Source organism: Oryctolagus cuniculus, chromosome X (assembly GCF_964237555.1).
Source record: "Oryctolagus cuniculus chromosome X, mOryCun1.1, whole genome shotgun sequence".
NCBI classification, from domain to species: Eukaryota; Metazoa; Chordata; class Mammalia; order Lagomorpha; family Leporidae; genus Oryctolagus; species Oryctolagus cuniculus.
In genome coordinates this window covers 65,796,772-65,809,486 of record NC_091453.1, presented here as the reverse complement: position 1 = coordinate 65,809,486, position 12,715 = coordinate 65,796,772, and the positions used below count along the sequence as shown (strand labels likewise).

General features: G+C 37.5%; 1 protein-coding gene across 8 annotated transcripts in view; it reads left to right on the top strand.

Moving 5' to 3' along the window:
- The window catches only part of APOOL (apolipoprotein O like), a 105,524-nt gene that overhangs the window by 62,774 nt on the left and 30,035 nt on the right, over nucleotides 1-12,715 (top strand). For all 8 annotated transcript variants that reach the window (XM_070066381.1, XM_070066377.1, XM_070066378.1 and 5 more), the window contains 4 exons: nucleotides 2,143-2,262; nucleotides 5,121-5,175; nucleotides 7,288-7,386; nucleotides 11,786-11,877. In XM_070066381.1, the coding sequence (XP_069922482.1) occupies nucleotides 2,143-2,262; nucleotides 5,121-5,175; nucleotides 7,288-7,386; nucleotides 11,786-11,877 (366 nt within the window). The remainder of the gene's footprint in view (nucleotides 1-2,142; nucleotides 2,263-5,120; nucleotides 5,176-7,287; nucleotides 7,387-11,785; nucleotides 11,878-12,715) is intronic.

Genomic DNA, 12,715 nt, shown 5'->3' with positions numbered 1-12,715 from the left:
TATGAATTTTGGTACTTTGTGCATTTGCTTCTCATTACTTATATATAATTTTACAATCAATTCTTTGAATTCCATTTCTGGCATTTCTTCAATCTCGTCTCCTTACAATGCAGTATTGAAGTGTTGTATTCTTTTGGGGGCATTGTGTTGTCTTCCTTATTCTTGATTCTTGAATTGGTGAGTTTGTTATTTGGCATTCGTGGAGATATTTGTTCCTTCCTTCCTTCCTTCCTTCCTTCCTTCCTTCCTTCCTTCCTTCCTCTTTATCTTTGTACATGTAGAGGGTGTGGCCAGGGAGCTCTGTTCAGTTCTCCAGAATAAAGGGTGTGTCTAGGGTGACACACTGAGGTTTGGCGTGGTAAAATCTCCTTTTTTGTTTTAATTAGGGGGGAGGTTTATTCCTCTCCTCAAAGGAGGCCAATGCCTGAGCTCCTCTCCTCAAAGGAGACCAATGCCTGAGCACTAGCCCTGGTGGGTATAATATTTGTCTGCTCTGCCACAAGGACCACACAAAGGATCTGTGCAGTCCTCAGTGTAAGCTCAGATTCCTCAGCAATGTCTCTCACCAGGTAACCAGGGAGCCCTGAGCCTTTGGAGTCTCCCACAGTAACTGCTCAAAGTCCCAGCCACACCATGATCCCTCCTACATAGCCTCAATTTTTTCACATTCTCAGCACACAAGCCTTCCATAGTCACAAGCACCCAGCCCCCTTTTAGTTAGTCTCCCCTCCAGAGTCAGGAGTCCCTAATCTGCTAGTTGCTGGGCACAGACACGAGCTGGCTCAGCTGTTATGTATGTCCAAAATGTTTCCCACTCTGTCAGCTTGTTACAGTATGCAGTTGCAAGGTGATCACACAGAGAGAAACATGCCCCTCCTTTTTTTTTTTCCTCCTCTAGTTTGGCAAGTACACTATCCTACATGGGGCTCCAAGCCTGGTTCCCTCTAGGCTCTTCCTGCAGCCTTATAGCCTCTGGCTTGGGCTATTGCAATATGGTCTCATCTCACTCTCCAGTGCTGGTGTGGAAGCTCTTGGCTGCTGGGGTCCTGAGTTATGGGCATCCACACCCTCCACATAGGTCCACTATGTCCCTCTAATTTGCGTAGTTTCTTCTGCTATGTTCTCCCTAACTTCCCTGAGAATACACTCTATTTTTTTTCAACTACCTTCTCCTAGACTAGAGCATTAAGCTCCCTCCCTATTCCGCCATCATGGAAGCCCCCAAAATTGCTTTCTTTTAAAAAATATTTAGGAGAGAGAGAGAGAGACAGTAAGAGCGCACGCACACTACCACCTACTGGTTTATTCCTCAGATGCCTACCATAACTGGGGCTGTGCCAGGATGTAGCCAGGAGCTTAGTCACAGTCTCTCCCTTGAGTAGCAGGGACCAAAATACTTGAGCCAGTAACTGGTGCTTCCCAAGGTGTACAGTTAGCAGGAAGCTGGAATCGAGAGTGGAACTGGGACTTCCAGGCATTCTTATATAGGATGCGGGAATCTAAAATGTCTTAACTGCTATTCCAAATGCCTGCCCTTAATTTTTCATTTTTTTTAAAGGAAAAGTTTTTCTGGTTAAAATTTCGATACTCTTTTATATTTATATTTGCTTTTAATTATTGAGTAGAATGAAAATTCTGTTATTTAGTATACGATCAATAATAATGATGATGATGATGAATAACCATGTAGCGGCCGCCCAATGTAAAGGAAAAACAAAACAAAATCCCTTGGGGACAGTGTTGTAGTGTAGCTGGTAAAGCCAACACTTATGATGTCTACGTCCATTTGGGTGATAGTTTGTGTCCTGGTTGCTAAATTTCTGATCCAGCTTCCTGCTGATGATCAATGGGACATGGCCCATGTGCTTGGGCCCCTGCAACCCATGTGGGAGACCCAACCAAGTGAAGCTCCAGGCTCCTAGCTTCAGCCTTCCCTAGCATTGGTTGTTGTAGTATTCTGTGGAGTGAACCAGCAAATGGAAGAGCTTTCTCTCTGTGTTTGTCTCTCCTTCTGGCTCTGTAACTCTGCCTTTAAAAATAAGTAATTAAAAAAAAAAAAGAATCCCTTATCTTCTCACCCCATTACATTTAGAAATAAACCACTACCCTGACTTTCATTATTCTCATTTTTTTTGCTTCTAGCTCCCCATATATGCTGCACCACCTCTCCGATCCAAATATATTGACGAGCAGCCTGGTCATTTACAAATGGGTTTTGCATCCATTCGTAAGAGAGTTGGTCGTTATGTTGGCTGGTGCAAGGTAAGTCAATTCTGTGTCAGGTTTCTGATGAATTGTTCATTAATCATAACTTAATTGTACCTGTTGGTGTGTGAAAATGACCCCAAAAGTTAGTGGCTTAAAATAACAACTATTATGTCTCATGATTTTGTGGGTCAGGAGTTTGCTCAGAGTTCAGAGAAGCAATTCTTCTGTTGCATGTAATGTTAATAGAGGTCATTCAGTGCTGTTTATCTGGTAAACGGGCTGATCTAGAAACTCCAAGGCAGTTCATTCACATCTCTGGCACCTTGTCAAGGGGGCTAGAAGGCTGTGCTCAGCTGAGATTGTTGACTAGAGCACCTACACATTGTCTCTCAAGCAGGTTGGCTAAAGGTAGTTCGATAACTTACATGGACAGTTTAGGGCTCCTAAATATAGTGTTACAAGCAGTGGGCAGAATTTCCCAAGCTTCTTACCTATCTTCAGATGTCCAGTAAATTCACCTCTACAACATTCTTTTGTTAAATCAAGTCACCATGGCTAACCCCAACCAAGTTTTAAAAAGAGGGGGATTGGATTTCATTTTTCAGTAAGAGTAATAGTAAAGAATTTGTAGCCATATTTAAACTTTTATACCACTCCCGTATAGATTAAAGTAGTTCAGCAAGAATTTTTACCACCTAACATGTACAAAATATTGCTTCCCTTTTACGTGAAGTTCAGAAATTAATTCTGAATTGTTCCTTATTTGGCAGAGCAAAATGTTACTCACTTGTTGTGTTTAGTTCTTGAGACCATTCTGACTACAGTCAGCTACTGGGTAAAGTAAAACTCACCTCATTTTAATGCTTAGCCTTCAAGTAGCATTACCTAGTAGTAGAATGATGGAATAAACTGATACAACACTGATGTTTCATTATCATTACCTAAGCAGATATGTTAGCATCAGCATCTCCATTGCCAGAATTATAATGATAATGTTGCTACCAGTGTTTTCATCATACTGACATATTAACCACATAACTTTTCCTCAAATACAACCTATACAACCTATCTGCTTGTGGACGCTTGTGGTTTTTTTCTTTAGTTTTTAATCCATTTGTTTTAAAAAGGAAATTCTAATGAGCTTATGAAAAATAATATATCATTAAGTTAAATATCAAATCGATGAATTGTGGTCATTCCAAATGATATTTCGAACATCTGATGAATTCGTGGTGTTATTTTTGGAAATTTGTACTTGTCATATGCTTCTAATGGTACTGCTTGTACTAGACACTTCTGATAGTTCGATCTCTGAAGGAAATATCTTAAGTAATTATGGTCTGAATCATGCCCCTCAGGCTACATGCCAATAGCTAGATGACTCAGACTCTAGTCTCCTGAGGCCTAATTTTCCATAGAGTTCTCAAATTTGTCTTCAGTGAGGAAATTGTTCCCGAGATATCTTTAAATTGCTGGTGTAACTATCACACAATTTAATACTAAAAGAACATTTTATTCTGTTAATATGCTGAAACAGGTTTCATCTTCAATATAAACAACTTTCCCCTTCTGATTTTCCCCTAAAAACGTAACTTATTCTCTGAAAATTATCTTTGTCTACATTCTACATTAAACTTAGAATCATGTAGGGCACTTTCGATTCATACTTCTACTCAGAAGTCTTTTGGAATTTAGGTAGCAGTGACCCCCAGTGGTAAAAATGAATTCCTAAATACAGCTGCTAAGAAAAAGTTTCCCAAAGTGGTAGCTTTTTTCTTAATTGTTAAATGATTCCCAACCAACTTGTCAATAGGTATTTTAACTTAGAAGGTGAAATTATCATCTAGAGACAGTCCGTAAGAGAAGTAGCTCAGTGGTAATGGGGATCTGTGTTGATTTATGCAGCTGTAAACTAGGATGAACAGATTGTTCCTGTGTATCTCATACCACCATTAAACTACCTAAGACAGAATTACTAGACCAAGATGTCTCAATAGCAGTAACTTATTTCCTTTCTATCTATACAATTTTTATTTTCCCTGCTTTGAAATTCTCTTTTGTTCTCATTTTTATCCCATTGTTTCATAGCAGCTAGTTTAGACAAAGACTATATGTTTAGATTGTCTTTTCTGCTTCCTTCAGTAGAGTACAGTATGACTGTGGGTGAATCATTTTGTGATTTCATTTTTCTTCTGATATAAGTGAAATAATGTTTATCCTTCAATAAGTATTTATAATAATCTTTTTTGCATTAAAATATTTTTTAAAGCTTTAATACTTCCAATGGGGTGAGATAATCTTGATTTAAAGAAAATTTATGTTCCTTTTTAAAGGCAAGATGAACACTAGTCTGTTTAGGATGATTTCTATCCTGTGATGAATGTCAAATTTATATTTTTTTCTCATTCTAATGCACAGTAAAAAAAAAAAAGTGAGGAGTTGACGCTCTTTTCCTTTAGGCCTTTTTTGTTTTTGTTTCTGTTTTCTCCTCAAATCATTATGTTGTTGCTGTTGCCTCTTTATTAATCAGTTATTACTTCAATATACCTTCTTTCATGCTATATTTAAATTCCACTAATTTTTCTAGGCTATTATAAAAGAACATGATAAAATCTTTTATATTTCTTCAATATCTTTTCTTTAAGATGTTCGGATTAATTTATAGATATTACCCACTTATAGGAGCAAAAGAGTAAACATGCTATCCATGTTAAACAGAATGAAAAGCAAGAAGTGAACAAAAGCTGTTAAGCAAGTAGCAAGTATCCTCATAGTGAATAAATGGGATTTATTTAGATTTGGGTGTAATGCTAAGTCAGCTTAGAGATGTAGGCTATTTTACCTAATTTTGAACCACTTCAAATATGTAGATGTCTTTTTTCCTCTCTCCTTTTTTTTTTTTTTTTCCTTAGGGAGTTTATGTCTTCGTGAAAAATGGGATAACAGATACAGTGCAATTTGGAAAAGGTGAGTGAATGAACATCCATAATTAGAAATGTTCTATTTATAAAGATTTATTTTATTTGTTTGAAAGGCAGGATTATAGAGAGGAGGGAGAGACAGGGGGAGAGAGATCTTCCATCTACTGGTTCACTCCCCAGATGGCTGCAACAGCCAGGGCTCGGCCAGGCTGAAGCCAGGAGTAGAAGCTACTTTCATGTCTCCCACATGGATGCAGGCATCCAAGAACTTGGGCCATCTTCCACTACTTTCCCAGGTGTATCAGCAGGGAGCTGGACCAGGATTGGAGCAGCCAGGATGTGAAGCGGCACGTGTATGGGATGCTGGTGTTACAGGAGGTGGTTTAACCCTCTGCACCACAATGCTGGCCCCCTGTTGTGTCTTTAAGTCAGAATGTTTAAATGTGAGAAATAAAAACGAAACGTGGTCTGTTTTCCATTATCTTGCTTTTACCAACTTAGGAGATACCCTGTATTATAGTTTGTTGATAATATATGAATATTATTGATAATACCAATATTATTGATAATACCAGAAATAGTATGTACCATTTATTTAACAGTGATTATATGCTAAGGCAGTACTATACATAATTTATCTAAATAATTTTGTCAGAATTCTGTGCTGATATTATGATTATTTCCATTTTACATATTAGGAAACTAAACTTTAAAAGATTAAAGTAGGTTACCAAGATCATATAGCTAGTAAATGGCAGTGCCTATATGGAAAGCTCTGTTTTAGCTGCAGAATCCATATTATATACTCATAAATCAAAAAATTTGTCTGTTGCTGATTAGTTAGTGCTATTTGTTATTGGAGTATATAGTGCTTTGATATTAATTGCTAGGAAATTTTATAGCAGCCACTATGGAATATTTAAGCTGATACTGGAAAGCAATTATATTTGACTGTAGCTTATTAGTAGCATTTGGCAATAGGTATAGATTCCTAATATGCTTGGCCTGTGCCCGTTGTCAAAATAGACACATACGGGGAACAGAAAGATCAGCTAAAATTTGAAATGTCTCTATGAGGTTGATGATCTGTGTTTGCATTATCATTATTTAATGTATTAGGAATTAATTCAAAATTATAGCCCTCATTCATCTTGAAGAATATGATTGAATAGGTTTTTGCTGTTGAATAATCAAGTATGATAAAAAACATATTTTTGAAATCAAAAACAATTAAATATATAAAAAGCCAAGGCATCTGGACTGTTGCCCACTCTTCACCTGCTTTTTGTTCTAGTTCCCATCTCATTTTTTAAAATATTTACTTATTTATTTATTTGAAAGTCAGAGAGAGAGAGAGAGAGATCTTGCATCTGATGGTTCACTCCCCAGATGGCTGCAATGGCCGGAGCTGCGCCAATCTGAAGCCAGGAGCCAGGAGCTTCTTCCAGGTCTCCCATGCAGGTGCAGGGGCCCAAGGACTTGGGCCATCTTCTACTGCTATCCCAGGCCATAGCAGAGAGCTGGAATGGAAGAGGAGCAGCCAGGACTCAAACTGGCACTCATATGGGATGCCGGTGCTTCAGGCCAGGGCGTTAACCTGCTTTGCCACAGCGCCGGCCTCTCCCATCTCATTTTAATCTTTGATTTTTACCCTGAGCGGTGGCTGCTGTGAGGTTATTTTAGAACAGGGCCAGTCAAGTTGCTAGTGGTTGTGCGTATCCCTAAACTATTGTTCAACGATCCTTAGTAAAGTATCTGAGTTCTTACTGAATCCTACCAGTGTTTGAACAGATAAGGGCAGATGCATGTTTATTATAGGTCTGTATTACATAAACAGTAAGAAATTTGCCTTATACTCATCCATACTGAGATGTACCTTCTAGGATCATATATTTCTTTAAAGTGTTGTAATCATCTATATAATTAAGAAAACAAATATTATTTAAATCAACCATAGAAGGACAATTTTATTTTGTAATAAGAAAACATTGTGGCTAGCTTTTTAGGTTGTGACTCATAATCATAATTTTGTATTGCTCTTTTGAAGTACTTAAACCATCCACTATTAATAAATCTCTTCAACTTTTCTGCATTATACCTATACTGAATGCCCAATTGTAATCAGTCATTTATGTTAATTTTAAATTGATTTCTTGAGATGCATATGTATATGTGAAGAATCCTCCTCGAGATTTTCTTCCGAAAATTGGAGTGATTACAGCTTCAGGATTGGCAGGCGTGATTTCAGCAAGAAAAGGTAGTGTTTTAAAAGCTATATTCACCCTTTTGATGCCATTTCTAAATTTTACAGTCATCAAAAAAATCTCATTGTATATTATTAGTATAAGTGATCATGAAAATTATTAAATTTTTAAAGAGTTATTTATTTATTTGAAAGACAGGAGAGACAGAGCGAGTGAGAGCGAGTGAGAGCGAGTGAGCCCGCGCGTGAGAGATTGATTTGCCGTTCACTAGTTCACTCCCAAATGACCACAACAGCTGTTCCTGGGTTAGGCTGAAGCCTAGTGCCTGGAACTCCATCTGGATCTCCCACATGGGTGGCAAGGGCTCTAGCACTTGCACCATCTGCCCCTGCTTTTCTAGGTGCATTACAAGGGAGCTGGATTGGATTGCTGCTCATATGGGATGCCTGTGTTACAGGTTGTGGCTTAACCTGCTGTGCCACTATGCAGGCACTGAAATTTTTTTAGATTTTCTAGTATGCTGTGTCTACTTTTATATAGGCATTATGTTTTCAGTGTCGTTAATCATTAGAAAAATACAGATGAAAATCATAGTGAGATACCATGACAGACTTAGTAGAATGTCTTAAATTAAAATGACTGACCATACAAAAATGGAGAGCAGCTGAAACTCTCACATATTACAGGTGAGAATGTAAAATTAGACAGCCATTCTGAAAAATAGTTTGATAGTTTTTCATACAGTTAAATACACATTGTACCATAAAACCTAGCAATTTCGCTCCCTGGGGAAATGAAAAACCAGTATGCACATGTTTATGGTAGCTCTATTCATATTCACCCAAAGCTGGACTAACACATCCATATGAAGGAATACTGCTCTTGATACATGCACAATCTTGATGAATCTGAGTGAAAAAAAAAACCACTCTGTATATGACTGTATTTAGATAACATTCTAGACAAAACAACAGAACAGTTTAGTTATGCCTCAGCTTTTGGAGTGAAGAGGTGCAATTACAAATGGATACTATGAGATATTTTTTAGAAATGATGTAACTATTCTATGTCCTGATTGCAAGTGGTAGTTGTATGATGTTATAACTATACTCATTTTAAAATGGGTAGAACTGCAAGCACTTATAGTATGATAATTATAAAATAACATTTTTAAAATATATAGTTATTCTGGTTCAAAATATTATTTACCATTTTGTCTTCATAACTTTATTTTTTAAAGAACTTAAGAGTCTCTAACTACCAAAAGTCCTTGAGAGTTTTATGTCAATCTGAATGTGTATACTGTACACTCAAACCAATTCTCTCTTCTTAGTCATGACCCTCCCCCCCCCCCCCATATTCCAGGGGCTATATTGAGAATTTGAGACAAAGATGCTGATGTGTTAGATAAAATTTGATTTCTCTCTTGGTCTCACTGTGACCAAGTTAGTGAAAACTGACATTAGCCAGCTTGGAATGGAGTTTGTTAAAGGAGACAGTTCAGTTCAGTATGCTCATTCAGCATGAGGCTTGATATTTTTGGTCCCTTTGCCTCTTTGTACCCTGTGTCTTTACCAACTTTACCCTTCTTTCTTACTATAGCACTGTGTGGAGGGTCCCCAAGACACTCTCTGTTTTGATGGTTAGCTTAGAAACCTCCAAGGGTTCAACAGGTAGTGATGCTCGTTGCTAATATTTATTACAGTGAATGGATACTAAGTAAAATTAGTAAAGGGAGAAGGCACATAGGGCAAAGTTTAGAGGAAACCAAGTACAAACTTTCAAGAGTCCTGTCTAGTGGAGTCACATTGAATGTGCTTAATTCTTCGAGTATTGAGTTGTGACAGTGTGAGTGAGATATTGTCAATGAGGTAAGCTCATTAGAGCTGAGTGACTAACGTTTCCATGAAAGCTGATCACATAGTCTATGTGACATGTACCAAAATTCCAGATGTCTAGAAGGAAAGCAAGGAGTCAACAAAAACCACATTACAAGGGTAATGTTTTAGAAGAGTGTGTATATGTTATAGTTTTTTTTTAAATGATTTATTTATTTGAAAGTCAGAGTTACACAGAAAGAGAAGGAAAGTCAGAGAGGGAGGGAGGGAGGGAGGGGGAGAGAGAGAGAGAGAGAGAGGTCTTCCATCTGCTGTTTTACTTCCCAGATGGCCACAATGGCTAGAGCTGCGCCAATCCAAAGCCAGGAGCCAGGAGTTTTTTCTGGGTCTCCCACATGGGTGCGTGGGGCCCAAGGACTTGGGCCATCTTCTACTGCTTTCCCACGCCATAGCAGAGAGCTGGATTGGAAGTGGAGCAGTCAGGATTTGAACTGGCGCCCATATCGGATGCCGGCACTGCAGGCGGTGGCTTTACCCACTGCGCCACAGCCTTGGCCCCGTATGTGTTATAGGTTATAAGGTATGTAGAGGCTTCAGAAAGTTTGAGGGAAAAATGCATTAAAAGATAATGTGCATTTTCCATTAATTTTTTGAAGACCTTCATAACATTTATTCTGTAATATAAATCATGACTAAAAAGTTTGAAAGCTGTTAGTTTCATCTATCCCTGTTATACTATGGATAGAGATCCTGAGAAAGGAAATCACTTGCTGATTTAATAGTACAGAGTACATAGCTTGTAACTGGCTTTGTCTAGAGTCCTTCCCTAATTATTGCTAGTAAGACTGTTGAACTCAAATGGAGTTTATTTTCTTGCAAACTAGCTTTTCCTATCAATTAGAGGATAAGTACAACATGAAGAGAAAACTGCCACCTACCAAGTATAGGAGCAGCACAGTTTAGTTAAGTCAAGGGAACCTACATCAGGAGATATTAGTACTGTAAAATCAAGAACCAAATTATAGATAGTAGGATAATAGTGAGCAGCACTAGAGTAAAGTGTAACTTAGGATATGTTTTAATAAACCTAGACCCTTTCCCCATACCACAAAGAACAGTATAAATCTGAAGGAAAGCTAAACTAGAGGTTAAACCAGCCTGCCTAACTCCCTCTGCGTGGCTCCACAGCGGAGCCTCATAAATAATTAGGCCAGACAGAGAAATAGTTCTTGTTTTAACCTTGCCTAAATGGCAAATTCCTTTTAAAGGTAGGCATTGTAAAAGCTGTTCCAGATAATAAAAGTTCTTATCCCAGTTCAAAAAGCCATCATTTAATTGCTGAGGTTGTATTTACAGAGACCAGGTCACCCAGACAAGCATTTAAGATACTTTGAACATTAAGATACGTTTAAGATATTTTGAACCAACAGCCTGGTGGAACTAAGCTAGGACTGGATTTCCAACTCTCTTGGAGAGCATAGTGTTCCATGGAAGTGTTTAATGGTGATAGGGGAATAATGGAAAAGCCACATAAACAGGGCTTAATACTGAGCTTTCTACCCTAAGTTAATCAGAGAAGCTGCATGTTAATAGTTTTTTTTAAAGATTTATTTATTTATTTGAAAGAATTACACAAAGAGAGAAGGAGAGGCAAAGAGAGAAAGCTCTTCCATCCACTGGTTCACTCCCCAATCACCGCAATGGCTGGAGCTGCACCAATCTGAAGCCAGGAGCCAGGAGCTTCTTCTGGGTCTCCCATGTGGGTGCAGGGACTCAAGCACTTGGGCCATCCTCCACTGCTTTCCCAGATCACAGCAGAGAGCTGGATTGGAAGTGGAGCATTGGGACTCGAACCAGCACCCATATGAGATGCTAGCACTTCAGGCAGCAGCTTTACCGGCTACGCCACATTGCTGGCCCCAACAGGTTTTATATACTGAAGATCCTAGTAGGATTCTATTTGGAAAATTTTTTTGGAAATGATTTTGCTGTCAAAAAAAGATGAAAATGACTCATAGGTGCTTAGTTTGGGAACTTTTAGAATGCATTACGTTGTCACCTTACTTGGCAGTTATTATTACTTCATTATTCTAAATCGGCGACATGAAGGAGTTATATGCTTTTCAAATTCCTTAGGTAATTAGTTAGTTGGGTCATTCACCTTCCTAAGTACTTAATCAAAAAAGGACATGTAAAAGACAGTCCATTTCACCTTAACATTATATTACAAGAACAGTAGTTGGTTAATTTTCTGTACTACCATACTTTTTTTTTAATAATTAAAAAAATTGTGGTTACAATTTTGAATTTCCTAGACATGAAAAAAATACCTAGCTGTAAAAAAGAAGAAAATCATCAATTCTTTTTGTGTAGGTAATTATCAGTATTAGATTAAGAACACTTTTATTAAATTGGACATGACAGCTAAGGGGTATTAATTGAATTAAGATTCTTAAGGGCATTTTAGTTATTATCTTGATTGGTATTATTACCTAAAGAGTAATTTACAGGGTAATGGCTTAAAAGGGGAGCAAAGATAAGCCTTACTATGTAAGAACATCAAGTCTCTAGTGGCATCTGTTTGGAATTTAATAGTTTGCTTGAATTTTATAAGGTTCTAGGTTTAAGAAAATTGCTTATCCACTGGGACTGACCACTTTAGGAGCAACTGTTTGCTATCCAGTTCAGTCAGTAATAATTGCAAAGGTAAGTTCTGTCTGTATTATAGCAACATTTCAGTATTTGTTTAAACTCTCAGTGTGACAATATTTAAATGTCATGCAGCACCTGCAACATTTAATTTTCAGAGGCATATAGTTGGTGGTATTATTATTTCTTATGCTGGCACAATCACATTAGCATCTCCACATGGTAAATACCATACTTAATTACCTAATCATCACAAATAAATAGGATGAATTTGTTTAAATATAATTCAGCAACATAAATGCAGATTTGAGGATTAAGTTCAGAGACACTGAATTAGAATTTATGGGGAGAAATACTGCTCCATTGTTGAGCTATATAAAATTCAATTTTTTAATTAACAGAAAATTACATTTGCTGGCAGCTGTTCAGTTCAGCGAATTAACATAATGTAAGAAACACCCAATTGATACATTACAGTGCCTTCTAAAGGTAAAAGAAAATGTGCACACAAATACAAACTCAATTTGGAAACCACCTGCAATAAAGAAACACCTTCCATAAATGCTTATTATAGTTGTTTTGTCATTTTCTTGTGAGCTTACCTACAAATCCAGATTCTCTTAATGACTTGAACAGTTTTGTCAGTATTTTAACACATATTCAGATTGAGGAGAGCTTCGAGATACGCAGTTTTTTCCCCCTTTTCCTTTTTCCCTTAATTATCAACATTTAACATTTTCTTCTCACACTCAAAGCAGTATGGAGTGTTACCAGAACGGCTTTCTGTACTTGTATTCTCATTACTGTATCTCTTTAATTATTGATGTAGCTAAAACTGCCTATTCATTATTTTGAGAATGTCAAGGATATAGTGTACTATATAGTGTGTTATGTG